We start from the raw sequence: 17,387 nt of genomic DNA on the forward strand, positions 1-17,387 counted from the left end.
TCGCACACAGAAGTAGATGGATGATCACTGCAGGTGTATATTAAATGCACTGGATGTAGTCCTATGCCAGTAGCAAGGCTACCATGGATTGATAGAATGGCAGTTTCAGCAAGGGAATGAGTGGGTTGACATAGAACTGGAAATTCATTTCACTTTCAAAAATTTGCCATGGCTGAATGTACACATGCAACATTGGGTACTCTATTGCAGGGAAGGTTACAGTGCATTTGCCCTTACTATACGTTTTTTGTGACTAGAGGACTAGGTTATGAATCAAATGTCTTTCACAAAAAAGCCTAACTGAAGAAAACCTTGGTGATAGCAGGCCCCTGCTTAGGGAAAGAAAAGATATGAAAATTAACAAAAATCAAAAGGAACAGTGGGATAAATTATCCTTACTACTATTTCTATTCTTGAAGCACTGAGAGAGCACCCTGTATTTCAATGCGTGCTAAATACGACATTGTGAGAGATCAAGGAAACAACAGTATAGTAGGATGATGAACAGTATCAAATCTTTGATTGGTTTATAAAAACAAAAGAAAGAAATCTGCATATTCCTAATGCTTACCTGACCCCACACAAGTTCTCCTAATCCAATAAATACACACCACATCCACTGGTCAAGCTGCAGGGGAGAACAGCTGAATGGTTTTCCTCCAAACTGGACAATTACTATCTACAAAGAAAAGCAGAGAAGAAAGGGGGTAAATATTTTGTGGGGAAAAAACAAAACAAAACATTCCCCCCCAAAAAAACCCAAAACCCACAAAAAAATCCCAACAACTTTCAGGCATACTTTACTTGAGATTTTACTTTGTCTTGCTACATATTACAGCTCTGCTGGTTTGATTCCAACATATTTTACCAGCAGAATAGTCAAATGTATTATTAACAATCTATTGCTTAGTGGCCTGAATCTAAAGAGCACCTAAAATCAAAATACTATCTTATATTCCAAATACGTCATTTGACACTCTTAGGTGGCACTAAGTCAAGCTACCAGAAGTATATTTTTGGAACCCATCCAGCAAAAGCTGTAGCATCTCGGTCACTAAAAAAAAAAAATTAAACCACACAAACTTATCTGCCCCGAATTAGAGGTTGGAAAAAGCCACACCAATTCAGACTAAGGCTTCCTTAGACTCATATCTAACAACAGTCGCATATGAATGCCCAGGAAGAAAGAAAACAGGACTGTCCCCATGTATTCTCCCAGCTTCTGAATATTCTTAGCTGGGGCTATGTTGACCCTGGTGTCGTTTATTTTGGAATATCCATTGTGTGAGAGAATTTACTCTCTAATTAACATTTTATTGTACACTTATAGACATGTTATCATGGATAGACTGATAGCATACCAAAATCTAGTCCTATTGGAGAAAGAGAGTGGGAAAACCACACACCTTGCAGCAGGATAACCAACACAGAATCTGAACACGTTTCTAAGCCTGGTTAGATTGAGAAGGTTTTGCTAACTGAAAATCATATATTATTGATATTTTTTGTTAGTAGTGCTGCTGCAAAATCAGGGACCTGAAATCACAAGCCAGAGATTTAAACTGTCAAAGGCTGCAAAACAGAAGTTCAAAGTAATTTGTCCAGTCTAAGATACAAAATAACACTAATACATAAAGCGGTTGCTTTCCTGTTGTGAGTGAATAAACACAAACCATGAACACAAACTCATTCCACGCGAAGTGCAAATACACAGGAAGAAGGAAGGGGACAGAGAATAGAAGGCAGTGGATAGCAAGTGGGAAAATGATTGGAAAGAGTAAGGTAAAAGGAGGAGACAAAACAAAGATTGTGAATATGATGCTAAAATTCTAAGAAAAAAATCACTCCACACAGAGAAATTTCTAAATGCTGTATGGTAGGTATGGCATATTTTAATCCATCTTCCTTCACTGTGAGATTATTTATTTATTCTGAAAGCAGAGAAAGGAATTAGGAATTAAAAAAATAAAAGAAAGCTATTACTTGTCTGAGGACAGGAGTGGTAACTACCCTTTTATTTCTGAAGTTGTTGTAGCTCTCACAGAAGCACTTTCTGATTCTTATCGAGGATGCATTGTAATAGTCTCCATATTTTTTACTTTAAAAATTTGGCCACTGCTGCTGGCTTTTTTCTTTTTACAGGGGTTTAGGAGGAGAACTAAACTAAACTAACTAATAGTTAATGGAACTATTGCACTCAAAGATGAAATATCAAAGCCAATTAGTCTGTACTTCACAGAAAGTGTAGTAAATACATATGGAACTAAGAAAGTTTTAAATATGAAATAAACACGCCTGTAATCTCCCATATCCATCTACATAATCCAAGCTCCTGGAGACAATTGTTTTCTCTTTAGAATAAAATGCTTGGCTCACACATCCAACTATTAAAACACACAGCCAAAATAAATACTTTTCTGACATGGCTTCAGCAAGCAACATTATGCAAAGCTCTATTTCCACAACGTAATAAACAAAGTGGAAAATTAATAGGAAGATTAACCTCCTGTTGTCCCAAGAAAAATTACCTGATTTTAAAAAGAGACTTAAAAGCAAGTAAGAGTTACAACCTAAGTACTCTTATGCTACAATGTCCTTTTTGATTTACTGTCAGAGTGCAAACCTAGTGTTTTGAACTGTGCGCTTAAGTGTTTCAGCTACTAGAAAAGCAGGGAAGAGTGAGTAAAATCAGCAGCCAATTCAGAAATGTAGCTAGCAGCTAGATGACACTTTTCCTTCAGCCAGGCAACTGAATACAGTAATACCTAGAACTAAGAAAACATCTTCAAACATCATCTATGATTAAAAAAAAAATAAAAATTAGAGATGATTGTGTTTTGAACTAGCTGTTAAAGACCATCACTATCAAGTTCTGCTACCAATCACTGATGTCCTTTCTCCCATACTTCGTTTACTCAGTGGTTCCCCTTTGCTGTTTCAAACCACTATAGCCCAGACTCAGATAGCTCTATCCTCCCCCTTACTCTTTCCATGAGAAACGTCCCAATACTGATAGCTTCCAGGATGCCACTGCAGAATTGAGCAATAATGTCAAGATAGAAATAGCTCAACTCTAAGGAATTGTGAGGACTGCAGTAGACTTCTAAAAGGTAATGTCAAATGGTATCAAGTACAGGATAGATGCCAACAAATGGATGGATACAGGAGCAGAAGGAGGAGTTAGAGTTCTTGCAGAAGAAAAATTACAACTATTTGGGAAAAGTGTGTATTTCTGTAATCATGTTCACATATGACTGGGACAGCAAACTCACAAAGATGGACATGAAGAATTACTACCAAGAAGTAGTATTACCGAGAACATCGAGTAGCATTTGGCAGTGGCATTTAACCTCAGAAGAGCAGATCAGCATTAGCTATTTGAAGGCCAATTTGTCTATTCATGGAGTAGTAAATAATTGTAAAATGCTTTGTTTCAATTGTTTGGTATACTATTTACTAATTTCTTCTACAAAACCCCAGTTATAATATCAACAAATCATGACAGCTGTTATTATTGTACATCTTCAGATTAATTTAAGATTTGACCTAGTTATAATGATCAAAATTTATGCTGTATCGGTATGGCTACATAACATTTTCTGTTATTGACACCTGTATTGATTGAGAAAATATGTGAAACCAGGTGGTTTACTATCACATGTGTCTCCTACAGCATTTAGATTTAAAAAAAAAAAAAAACACACTAAGGTAAATTTCTGATGAATAGTTACTAATTCTTGCCCAAATCATTACCTGAATAGCAAATGTACCCAGTACAATAGTGCAAAAAATAGGATTTCTGAAGATGCCATCAAAGACATTTCTTTCGCCATGGATTTTCCGTGCGTTGATTTCATTGAAAAGCTGCATCATGACAAAGGTGTTGAAGATAATGGTGTAATGCTCTGAAGGAGGAGAGTGAAGTGGTGCATTCCTCCCACTGTCAATCTTAAACATTTTCTCACCTAGGTATAAGACAAAAATAAAGGTTTCCACTAGAATAAATTAATCAAACTTAAATTTATATTTCCCTTGTTTGCTTTAGCTAGTTGCCTCCTGTGCTCTACTTTACCAGCTTTCTTTCTGCACTTACTGTAATATAGGCAGAATTTATAACACCAGTGAGCAAAAGACATCTAAACGTCCTAAGCAAGAAACTTCTCAAATGATGACTTTTATCTAATAACTCAGTATACCTACACAAATAGTTTTCAGTAGTACTTTTCCTCTAACCAAGTAGTAATTATTCTAAGAAGTCAATTCTTTCTGATGTACAGAGCACTTGAGACCACTGACAGTATGTTTATGATTTTCTACAATAATTAGAAGCAACCACTCTTCAGCAGTTTTTCACCCCTTTACTAATCCAGTATGGCATAACTCTTGACAAACATTCAAGGATATTAATGATAAAAAGCATAGACATTCCTGGTTTTAAATAGATTTGGTTTTGATCATTCTGCTAGTCTGCTTTGAAAGCACACCATCAGGCATTGCTTTTTATTTTGATAATTTGACTATCACTTTTAGATCTGACCAATAAAAAAATCAAGATACAACCCATGATGAGTAACTGTAAAAATGAGATAAGTTTTGAAAAGAAACCTGGACCTGAGGGGCCTCTTTTCTTATAGAGTCACAGAATGGTTTGGGTTGGAAGGGACCTTTAAAGATCATCTAGTCCAATCCCCCTGTCACAGGTAAGGACATCTTTCAGTAATCGTGTTGCTCAAAGCCCCATCCAACCTGACCTTGAACACTTCCAGTGATGGAGCATCCACAGTTTCTCTGGGCAACCTGTTCCTGTGTCTCACCTTCCTTTCTTTCTTACGTCCAATCAAACCTACCCTCTTTTGGTCTAAAACCGCTGCCCCTTGTCCTGTCACTACAGGCCTTGGTAAAAAGTCTCTCTCTGTCTTTCTTATAAGCCCTCTTTATATATTGAAAGGCTGCAATAATGTCTCCCCAGAGACTTCTCTTCTCCAGGCTGAACAACCCCAGCTCTCTGAGCCTTTCTTCACAGGAGAGTTGTTCCAGCTCTCTGATCAGTTTTGTGGCTCCTCCTCTGGACCTGCTCTAACAGGTCCATGTCTTTCTCGTACTGGGGACACCAGAACTGGATGCAGTACTCCAGATTGGGTCTCACAGGAGTGGAGTAGAGGGGAAGAATCACCTCCTTTGACCTACTGGCCACACTTCTTTTTATGCAGTCCAGGATACGATTGGTTTTCTGGGCTGCAAGTGCACATTGCCAGCTCATGTCCAATTTTTCATCCACTTTCTTATACGCAAAGTTACAGATAACATACAGTTATTGAAAGAGACATTGTCTTAAAGTAAGGACGGGGCTTTCACATGAAAGTGTAAGTAATGAATGAAATAAGAGTAAAGAAGATTATCACAATACTACTCATTTTCATAACCAGTGTTTTGTTAATAAAAGCAAATTAAAACTTGAACGTTTTTCTGCTATTCCACTAGCATTATATTCAGAATTTCTGAAGAAAGAAGAAGAAAGGTTTCCTCAGGTTTTCGCCTCAGGTCATTAATTCTATCAGCTAAGTTAATAGTAAGCGTTTTTTTGCCTTGGGATATTTGAGCATTTTATGTTCAAGTCACTGGGAATAATGAGCATGTTTCCAAAGAAAGAATTTGGCTTACAGTCTTTTGACAGAAAGCAGATTATGATATAACAAATATATCAGTAACACAATATGAGGCCACAAAACTTAGACTGTGAGAGAGCAGAGATTTTTAAGAAGATAATGTATCTCCAGAGAGGTAACTAAGTATTGGAAAACATTCCCCTTACTACATATAAACAATAAAGGAAAAAATTAATGAAAGCAATCAGATATCATAATTTTATCTTTTATAGATACACACACCCCTATATATACATACACACATTACATCTATTTGCTTTCATTCAGTACACACACAAATACATGAATAATACTTTCGTCAGTGAAAGTACCTGTCCTTAAGTCTCTATCTTGCATAACGTGTCTCTAACATGCTGCTATTGTGGAATGGCAGTGGTTAAACCCATAACTAGTTTTTATTTTTGAAGATGTTCCAAAAGGCATTATAGTACATCAATTTTAAAAGTTTATTACGCCTAGTTGCTGAGGTTAAGAATTTTTTTATACTACAGTTTAGACAGAACTAGACAGTGACTTCTGGATTTCTGATGTGCCTGATGTCTCAAAGGCATTATTGTATGTTCAAACACAATGTATTTATTGCCACATCATAGAAAAAATAGAAACATTTGTTGTACTAGTCTCTACAGAAACCTACTACAAACAATGAAGCATTAGTTGATCAAAATATAAATAATTCTGATTAATTTGTAATTTATTTATCGAAACACTGAGTTTAGAACATCATCTCACTGCAAAGCTGAGCCTCGTGGAGTTTAGAAAGGAAAGACTGTCTTTCCCAGGCTTATCAGAAAATTGGTTGGGCTGCATCCTTCGAAGTACGCATGGGTTTTCCAGAGACACACAGCAATAATTAGAATAGGGTTAAAAAGCCTGGTTTTCTTTTCATCGAGGCTCAGTATAAAGTATTTTAAACCACGAAACTCATCAAAAAGCCATTAAAACTCCCCATAAAGTTCACAGAAGTTCTCGTTCCAAGATTTGTATCACGTGAATTACCAAGACCTTCTACAACCTGTTTTAGAGAATCTGAAATGACAATTTCCTTAGACTCGCCAGACAGTCTCAAAATACACTCTAAGGCTAACAATATTACAGACCATCTGTCAAAACCATGCCAATTATTTTGGTTTAAATAGCTCCACTGTAAACAGGCCATCACCTCCTTTGAGCATTACAAAAAAGCTGCCAGTTGTTGGTAAAGGTGGAGTAAGACTTTCACAATGGAGCTCAAAAAACTCCTAAGAATCATAAATTTACATTTACAGCTTATATGGAAGTCTGCATATAAAGAAAAAAATCTGAAAGACTACACATGTAATTTAACAGCAATGACATAGTGACAAGAACACAATACCCAATTGATAAAATTACCAGTCCTTTGAGCAAGTTCACTTATTATTGTGGAGCAACAGAATCTATTATTAGCCTCTACTATTCCCTGCAGCAAGAAACGTTCCTCCTCCTTCCCTCCCCTCTCCAAAATACAACCTATAAAAAGCATCCGTTGCTAGCAAGGCCTAAAGCAGAGTCCAGTAATCTAATAAATTATATTTTTTTCCCCTTTTAATATCCATTCTAGTTATTAAATGTCAAAACAGAGTGTTATTTGTATCATTTAATACTGATCACTTGCATATCTATACTACTTAAGATCAGCATTATTTCTTGACTATGGCAAACATTTTGCTCCTGATTAGAGCTTCTCCAGATATTAGTAAAATGGATCTTGATTTTTGTTGTGGTTTTTTTTTTTAATTTATTGTTACACGCCTACTAAAGATGACAAGTCTCAAAATGAAATTTCAGTATAGAAGAAGCAGGCTCGATACTCTGATTAAAATGTAACCCTCTACGCTACATTTTTTAACATAAACTTTTGCCAAAGCCCAAACCTACATTTTGTTAGGAGGCAAAAAAGCTCACTGAGGCCCTTCCCAATGTAAACAACATATGAAAGGTGACTAAATCCCTCTATTGCATCTGTTCTGTTTCCCCTACTGTTTCTGATCCCATGAAACAGCTCAGTCCTGCTAGCTGTTTAACTACGACAGACTTAATGTATGTGCATTAAGTGGTTACATTATACACATTTTGACATTTCAGGCTACAAGACCTAGATGCTTCTAAACTAAGCAACAAGCCTAACAAACTTTCTTACCAACAAAAAGAAGAGTAAATATGAGAGTAAGCTGATAAACAGCATGGCCCAGAATGTTCTTCATCATGGTACGGGATATAAGAGGTTTGTTCCTGCCATATGGCTTTCTTAGCAATAGAGCCTCTGTTGGAGGTTCGGTGGCCAAAGCAAGTGAGGCAAAGGTGTCCATAATCAGATTGACCCACAACATCTGTACAGCTTTTAGAGGAGAGTCCTGTAGAGACAAATTAGAAAGTTATGTATTTCCTAGAAAAAATAATTGTTGTCAGGTCATTTACTGTGATCTCATTTCTTCCTGTGTGACTGCACGCAGTGCTGAAGACAGGATACTGAAATACGCGGACCTTTGGTCTGACTTGCTATGAACTTCCTTATATTTCTTACGCAAGATCAGAATCACAGGAAGCACAGTGATCTGAGCAAAGATAAATTATTTCTCTCCAGTCATTTAAATCAGGAATATTTACAATCGCACAATTCTCATGAAGCATAACATTAACGCTTTATAATACATTTTACAACACCCTCTGCTACTTCATGCATCATGCTTAAATTTTCAGCTGAATTTAGGTAATTAGATAATACAAATGGGAGTTTCTTTCCTGGAAGAAAAATTATAATGAAACAATTTAAAAAGTAATGTTTCCTTTCACTATAACCTACCTGTTTTTTCAGAATCAGCTTGAAATTATTAAAAACTTACGAAAGAATTACTGAGACATTTTAGCACATCTTACTTAAATAAGACCTTTTAAAAACAGTAGTGATGAAAAAAATGCCTGATACTTGAATTTTAAAAGTATTCTGAAACTCATTAAACTATATCAAATGTGCAAAAGTAAGAAATCCCTTATTATTTTACTGGGTAACAGGATAGCATATTTGAAACTATGGAAGGGGAAAGAGAAAACCAAAACATTACTATTTGTCAGGATGAGTATTTACTTTCTGAAGCAGATCGCCAACCGCTAGAAGGAGCTCTTTCCTCACTCAATTCATGAAAGAGTCTATGGTCATATTACAGAGGACTTTAGATCATGTTTAAAAAAAACACAAAAGTAAATAAATACAGCAAACTAACACGGATCTCAAGAGGACCCTAGATGACTACTATAAAGTTTTGAATTGTAATTCATTGGGGCAGCTGTAATAATAGATAGATGCAACTGCTTTGAGGAGCCATATCAGGAAAAATGAAATAGATTCTTTTTTTGTATCTATCAACCTCCTATGCCTTTACACTGAATACAAAATGGGCAGCACTAATAAGCTCTGCTTCCTTTTTCAAATAGGCTGTTTTTATTAGGAAAATAGAATCTCAAAAGTAATAAGGTATCAGTATGGCAAATTTTATAATGGGAGTTAATCTACAGTGTGAAAGTTGGAAGATCAGAGCACTATTACATATGCATTACATTACCATGGTGCTGCAGTAGCGAAGCAAAGAAATTTATGGAACAGCATACAAGCCAAATCAAAACCAATAAAAACACCTTCTGAACCTCACCCTTTTCTTCAAAGGGTTAAATGTTCATTTTTAATTAAATATTATCCAATAATGAGTGCAAATATCCATTCAGTATCCCAAGGACACAAGGAGAACAGGGGTAAGCAGTTTGGTCTATCACGGATCTGGTTTATATCCCAACTCTCCCTTGAGATAAAATATTATTTCCTCTTGAAAACGTATTTTTAACACCCCCTATATTTATGCAAATTTTTATACATTTCATTTATTAAAAATACTCATTTTTTGAGAAAAGCAACCTACTGTTTCTAAGTCTTACAGGTTGGCTACATCAGGGAAGGGAGGAAGATAAGCCTTAATAGATTCTTGACCTCTTGGTTATGGGATGCATTAGCTGGGCTTATCTGGAGAGCTCAGCTCACTCATTTGATATGCAGCTGCAGAAACAGGAAACGTCTTTGACTTTAGAGGTGGCTAAAAAACTAAAAGCGATCAGGACAAACTTTTTTTCAAATTGAGACCTCTTATTTTTATTAATACTAATGGCCCAAACAAGGAGAGTACTTGCACTAAAAGCAGTTTGTTGCTAGGGCTCAGAGACCCTAGGACTTGAACACAGTATATAGAGAAAAAGGAAAACATGTTTTCTACTGAAGAATTTTCCTTGTCCTATTTTTACCTGTCTAGTTAATAGGTTTTCTTGAGAAACATTTGCTACTTTGAGATGTTACAATAGCTGGATGGCTGCTTCATGCGCTCACTTCTATGTCAATAAAACTGAATTTGTCTGTTAACGCTTAATAAATAGAGTCAAATATTCAGGTGTCTATCAGACCCTGACATATTCCTAGCGTAACGAAAAGTCAGATTATTTCAGTCTCCAAATCACACAACTGTAATTGGCAGTCATCAGTTTTGGCAACAACATGTTCTCACCATTTCACACTGCCAATCACCTTGGGTGGCTATGGTGCCCCTAATAATTATCTATTATTGGCAGTGCTACGCTGTTCAGTCAAGTGTAAAAGCTCATTCTAAGCTGAAGCCAAAACATTAAATACACATTAGTCTGGGCAGGCAGTGGAATGAAATTTCCACTGCAACTCTATCTGATTTCTGATTAGTTGATGGAAACTGAGGAAAATACGTATCAGCTAAGGAGCTTAGTCCTCCATTACAGATTTTAGTCACTTACGCAAGTAGGATGCAAATTCAATGTTCTTTTCACTGCATTTTAGCCACTAACTGACTAATAATTCACTTTCTGAAAACTTTGGGGATGAAAGCTGTTCAAACTGCAAACCACCCAAAATCACCACTTATTTGTCAAATTCCTTTCCGCTTGACCTTGGAATAGGTTAGCATTGACCTAGAGGTAAAAGGAAAATGTCCCTTAAATGAAGTGATGTTACACTACATCTTGGAAACACTTAAAAGCACAAATCACCAAAGGCTGGAAATAAACTACAAATCTTTTGTGACATGCAGAGCCTCACAAATTTTAAAGCTTGTAACTTTTGATTTAGATGACAAGCTGTAAGAGAATAAAAAGTTACTTTCACCCTTACCTCTACTCCCACTTGTCACAGAACACATGCATGGATTCATAAAAATGAGCATTTCTGGTAGGTTAACTTTATATACATTAATGCAAAAAAAAAGTCGGCCCTCGCTTCTGCTGCTAGATCACACTGTCTACTAATTGTATGGAAGTGGCGTCCTCAATTCTATTTCCATGCCTCTAAGCCTTCCCAAAACAAAGCTAAACAGTACATACTTTGATTTTATATTATAGCTTTTTCAAATTTTCCAATGCTATTATTTTAGGATTTGCCAAATACAGTTCTGCAGTAAAACATTATAACCATGTAAATTACTGCCTTATACATGTAAGTATAGATCATCCTCATTTTTTGAACAAGATCTGTAAAAACAATAAGTGATTCATGCGGTAGTTCATTGCTACAGTGCTTTTTAATTAACATTTAATTTTCCAAACATAATGTCCTATAAGGTCACTGTTTTCAGTTCCTAATGTCTGCTAAAACATTAGGTCTTTCTCAAAGTACGAGATTAATAATTTGAATGTAAAATGTTAAAACAGAGTCTTTGTCTTCTCTTTCTTTAATGCAACCTTTTTGAAGAGTTACATTGCCTCAACAGTTGGAGACACAGACAAAATCTGGCACGGAACTAAACCTGCTAGCTTTATAGTTCCACTAAAAAACTGTTTCCATGTGACTGAACTGCATTTTAAAATCTTTATGTTGTACATACCCAGATTATTTTTAACAGCTCCAAACATAATGACCTAATATTTTCTTGGTACTGTGTATATGCTGTGGACAGGAAACAGGATGATCCTTCTGGCTTTGTAAGGCATGTATAGAACTCTATATGATACTTAGAGATGTGGAGCAATGACTCATTTGAAGTACAAAATTCACAGTAATTGTAGGCAGAGCTCCAAAGAAGAGCCCTCACTGAGGCAATCAAGGGCTCTGCAAAAATGTTTTTCAGAGAATGAAGTCAGAATATAAGAGTTTATATCTCATAAATCCACTGGAAAAAGAAATTATTGGTTTAATCTGAGGTAATGGTTGCTAATCAGAAAGGACAATTATATGCAAACTGGTCAAGATAACCACACCCTGATAATTTTAAAAGTATGCATTGGGCAACACAGAAGGAAGCAAGAGTTAAATTAATTAGATTAATTGAAAGGTAAGGTGAATTAATACAGCTCAGCTGCATTGTGCCACACAAACTGCACTGACATGGAACTAGCAGAAATAATACTTGTGATCTCATTGGTGGGTGTTATGGACACACTGGACACAAAATTAAGAGCACCTATGCAGCCAAGATTGAGTGATCCTGATTCAGCTTTTGATCAGAGATTTCTTTAAGCTTGCTTTTCTTGTATGACCTAGATCTCAGAGTGCTTTACATAATTATAGAATCACAACACAAAATTTCATTATTAGTTGAAAATTCAGAACTCTTGGCTTATACCTTGAGCTGCTGTAAACTGAAAGAGGGCCCAGTGTAAGTCAGATCCCTGTGAAGGGCAGATTAGTTTTGAGAGCAGCCGCGCTAAGCAGTGACACCATATCTGTAATTCCTATGCTGCTTAGAATATGATTTCTGTCACCTTAACATGACTTTGTGCTGGGACCCATGACAGAGAATAGCAAATGACCATTTGCATTAGTCCCGTTTAGTCTGCACAGTAACTTCTTTAATGGCCCACTGCTACTCCTTTATCCTTATATAACACTGGAGTAGCATGTAGGGTCACATACACTTTGTACATGTAGTTAAACATCTATTGAAACAGCAAACCAGGACAAAATAGAAATAGTAGATATGGTAGATATTCTCTTTAACGGCAGCATTCTTGCTGAAGCAGGCATTGGGTAGATAAATAATAAAATAATATTTGCTTCAAATTAAGAGAATTAGGATAAACAGTAGTTCCCTGAAGTGGAATTGGCAAGAACACTGATTTTATTTATGTATTTGAGAAAAAAAGCAGCAGATTCTTAAAATGACCACTAATGCTCACAGGTTCTACCTCATATTTTTCTTAAGCCTCTCCATGGCACTCCTAAGGTGTTCTGGACCAAACAAATCAGCTCCTACTTGGCAATGCATTCTCTGGGTGCTCCTTGGAGGTCTAGTTTCACTCATAATAGTACTCACACAGTTGGACCCTTTCATTAATATAGAGTTGCTGTGGTTTCACTAGGAGTCCTGCAGTGATACAACCACATACACATATTTACACGTACACCGATGCAATTGTAGGATCAAGACGGAATAAAATTAAGCCTATTTAGTTGCAAAGCACAAGCCAAGTGTTAAAAAAAAAAATAGTCAAAACAAAGATTTTATTATCTTTGTACTTCCTTTAAGCACAAACAGTAGAAACACCAAAAAGAGTAGGTAAATGCAAAAGAAGCTTCATACTCAAAGCATCCCAGTATGCTGGTTCTGAATTGCAGAACAGATCTTTTGAAAGATGACATTAAGAAGCATGAAAGAAATGTTACTACCTACATAGAATTTTTCTCAGTCTAGATTTGATGAAATATCACCAAAAGGATAGCCTGTGTAATATTCATTAACCTGAATATTAATTGTGGACTATAAAATTATATTCTGTGTGTCGAAGAAAGCCAAACTGACTACCTAAAAGCAAATTAAGTTCAGTCCAATGTAGATCTCCTTTATATTCATTTTGAAGGTCACAGAGAGCTGTGTTGCCTTTTGGAAACTATAGATTTTAGCTTCATTTGTTTGTTAAGAACTTAAATGTTTCAGTCACAATAGTAATTTAAGACCCGTGTACAGTTTTGCAGACTTATATCTATGTATGTGCACCTAGCTTGTTGTACGCAAGATTTTTGGTATATTCATGCATTTTGTGCTAGAGCTATTTTCATAGCAACCAGAGGGTACAGTACGTTCTCAAGTGTAATTTTTAGTAAAGCTTATGAGCCAAACAAACATAATGCCCTTTCACTGGCTAGAATCTTTGAGTCAAAGCCTAACATAATAATGTTCATTCGTAAGGCAAGATCCTTCTTGAATGAGACAGAACTGAGAGCTACTTCAGATTATCAGCAGTCAGGCCGTTGAGCGTAAACAGAACTACAATGGGAATAACTGCTGCCTTTTTGCTACAGTTTCAATTTAAGCTCCTTTCAGACCTCTCCTTTGGATTTGCATTTTTACTGCCAAATTAAGGAACTGCATAAGAATCTATTTGGATAGAAATACAGAAATTTTAGGAGGTGTATATTAAAACCTCTAAACAGGGACAACAGACTTGACAGGCTCAGTGATGGTCTTGCAGGCCAATGGGGCAATATAAATGCACTGGGCCTGATGCAAATCCTTCTAGAAGCCAATGGAATGATTCAAAGGATGAAGAAAGCTCCGGAATTAGAAAGGGGATTGTGCACTGATTGTGCACTACACATGCACTTAGACTTGATTTAAAAGTCTTTGCACTGATTCAGTAATGTTTAACCTCTTCAAGAATAAAACAGAAATTCCTTTGTTAACAAATAGAATATATTTCCCTTCATGCTTTCACAAAGCAATTGAAAAAATGCTGGACACTAACCAAAAAAAATTAACTTTAAATAAATGTTAGTAGGCAGTGATTGAATGTCTATTAAACAGGGTCTTAAAAGGAAGCACTCACCTCAGTTCCAATTATGGTATTCTTATCACATTGCTGTTAGCACATTTTTCTATACAGTTTTGTACCACTGATAAAAATCCAGGAGGATCGACCTTCCGGAGTTTAGTCCTTACTCACATACCTTCTGTTACCAGCAACCATCACTTTATAGCTAAACATTTTCTCAATATGCTTGGAAGTTTTTCCCAATGGAAAAGGAAGTTATCCAACTTCTGCCGCAACATCAATAATTTTGTCCCCTAGCACAGGTTCAGTTGTGACAACAAGGTGTCATGAAGACCTGGGGGCAGTGTGGTAGGGATGTAGCACTTAGCAGCTCGCAATTTTTACTTCCCGGAAAACAAGTGAATTGAGGTTTCAGTGCTTCCTTTGTACGGAATAAAACCGTTATTTTATTTGTTAAGATCACTTCCACTTGCTTCAAAACCAGCCATTTCTGATTTCTCTGAAAATCCCAGCCCTAGCACTAGCCTTACGCACACTTAGCTCAGAGAGCTAACTGATGACAGCTGTATCCACCCAGCTGTTGCACTGTGCTAGCAGAAGCTGAGAGCTTGCAGACGCCTCATATGCAGCACAAAAAAGGCCTCTAAATGTCAGTCAAGGCTAAGGAGAAGTTTGACCCCATGGTTTTGTAAAGGTACCTGGGTTTCTGGTTTCCTGTATCAATTCCATGATTACAATGCAAGTTTACCCTGGAGCAGAGCTAATGACTTATTCATTGTTTTGTTCTGGTGTGCATGAGGTGAAATTTACCTGCTGAAACAGGTATGTGCCTCTGTACGATGTACAACAGAGGGAAGCATCAGCTTTCCCAGAGTTGTGTCTCAATCAAAGGAGGCATTTTGTAACAGCACCTGTCTGCAGCATCTGAAAAATACATTATTTTAGGGAGTGACAGCATTAAAAACTGCATGGTTTGCTATTTTCTAAAGAAGGGCAAAAACCTCATACTGTATTGAATATACCCTGTTTTCTTCCTAGGGAAAAGAAAACTTAATTTTATTAATCAAAAAGTAGTAATTTGAAGGGAAAAAAAATGTACTTTGCTTTCACATACGCTTTTTGTAAAAGACCTAGACATGTTGCACATACACCAGGATTGCAATGAGGGATTAACATAGAGGAAGAAAAAGAGATCAAAGTCCAACTGTATGTGTCATTTAATTGGTTTGTCATTTACATCTGAAATGAAAAGGAATTGCCCGAAAGTAACAAAATAATTTTATCAGTCAAAAACCTCCCCTGCTGGGATTACTTCGGTGTGTCAGTACTGCTCTCTTGAAAATAATAATTCCATTCCATAATCCATCAAGAAATATATATTTAATAGTGAAATATTCCGAGAGGAAAAGGCAAAGTCACATAACCTCTTCTTTCTCCCAGTCCCTGACATTTTCTGTCCTATCATCACAGGCTCAGGCATGACAATAATATGTAATCAAAACCAGGGAGCTGTACGGAGGCAGCACAAAAATTAGCAGCTCCTCAAAGCAATTTACTTCCAGGAGAAGATGGATTAGCACACTTCCTTATGTCAGCAGCTATGTAACAATTAGGAGCTTGATCCTAAATATACTCTTAATACTCAGAAGAATTTCAGAAAGCATACTTTCTGTTGAACAAAGTAAGAATCAAATGTAAGCCACCGTTACTTAAAAGAAAATGTAGCTTGGTAGGATTTGGCCCCATACTTTAAGCAACACCTGAAGTCAACCTTACCTGGGTAATGCATGCCCCAGTGAAAGCCACAATCACAGCCACAATGTTAACAGTGAGCTGGAACTGCAAGAACTTGGAGATACTATCATAGACATTACGTCCCCACATCACAGCCTTCACAATGCTACTGAAATTGTCATCTGTCAGGATGATATCTGAGGCTTCCTTTGCAACATCTGTTCCAGCAATACCCTGGAAAAATTAATTGTGAATAAAATTACCTACTGGAAAGTACAGAGACAGTAAGAATACAAATCTCTGCATACTTATTCAAAGTCCACAGTTATACAGAGACTCCCCAGCATAGTAACAGTGACTGCTGAGTATATTCTGCATTTTATATTTGCTAGGAAGTTGGCTAATTTGGCCTATTTTTGAAAGTGAATAAGGATGCAGAAGAGGGAATTGATAGAGAGCAGCAGAATTCATGTGATGATAGTTTTGAGTGTTTTAAATTATCATTATTATTATTAATGTCTACTGAACTTCTGAGATATTTGCATCATTGATGATATTTTATTAATATACATGAACAGAATTGCTAACGAAAATTCAAATTACATATCTTAATATATAGTCTAGCATATTAATGTCTTCAGAGTCAGAGTATGTTGGGAAGACATCTTTACATTTAGTGATTTTACCAAAACAAAATAGTACTCCACTGTTGTGAAGAACACAAGAGTTCATTTTTCTGTATTGGCACAGGATTCTGCATATAGGCAATAATTACCTTAGACAAAATACTGAAAAAGTATCAAAACAAGCAATACCAGTGAATCTAACATAGCAAATTAAAGGATTCTGAAGCAACATAACTCACCCCCTCCAACATATTGCTTCACTGACAAGTAATAACTAAGCAACTTTCTCAGCACTTAATGAATGAAAAACCTCTTACAGCAAATTTATAATGACACAAGCATCTGTAAATATGCTCAAGATTATACCATTGCAAAGCCAACATCAGCTTTTTTAAGTGCTGGTCCATCGTTGGTTCCATCACCAGTCACAGCTACAACCTGCCTCTGCTCCACCTGTGTGCTGTCAATAATACCTGCAAAAAATGTATATCTGTGTATATACATACATATATCTAAAATAATTAGAAAGACAAAACTTTCCTCTAAAAAATAGCAGGGTATGTGTTATAGA

General features: G+C 36.3%; 1 protein-coding gene across 12 annotated transcripts in view; it reads right to left on the reverse strand.

Moving 5' to 3' along the window:
* ATP2B2 (ATPase plasma membrane Ca2+ transporting 2) overlaps positions 1 to 17,387 on the reverse strand; it is a 184,480-nt gene that overhangs the window by 21,486 nt on the left and 145,607 nt on the right. For 11 of the 12 annotated variants that reach the window (XM_059823438.1, XM_059823435.1, XM_009816839.2 and 8 more), the window contains 5 exons: positions 17,183 to 17,289; positions 16,233 to 16,424; positions 7,828 to 8,041; positions 3,754 to 3,965; positions 572 to 679 (listed from right to left, as the gene is read on the reverse strand). In XM_059823438.1, the coding sequence (XP_059679421.1) occupies positions 572 to 679; positions 3,754 to 3,965; positions 7,828 to 8,041; positions 16,233 to 16,424; positions 17,183 to 17,289 (833 nt within the window). The remainder of the gene's footprint in view (positions 1 to 571; positions 680 to 3,753; positions 3,966 to 7,827; positions 8,042 to 16,232; positions 16,425 to 17,182; positions 17,290 to 17,387) is intronic. The other variant, XM_059823436.1, reaches the window with a different exon arrangement.

The sequence above is a fragment of the Gavia stellata genome, chromosome 12 (genome assembly GCF_030936135.1).
Source record: "Gavia stellata isolate bGavSte3 chromosome 12, bGavSte3.hap2, whole genome shotgun sequence".
In the NCBI taxonomy this organism is placed as follows: Eukaryota; Metazoa; Chordata; class Aves; order Gaviiformes; family Gaviidae; genus Gavia; species Gavia stellata.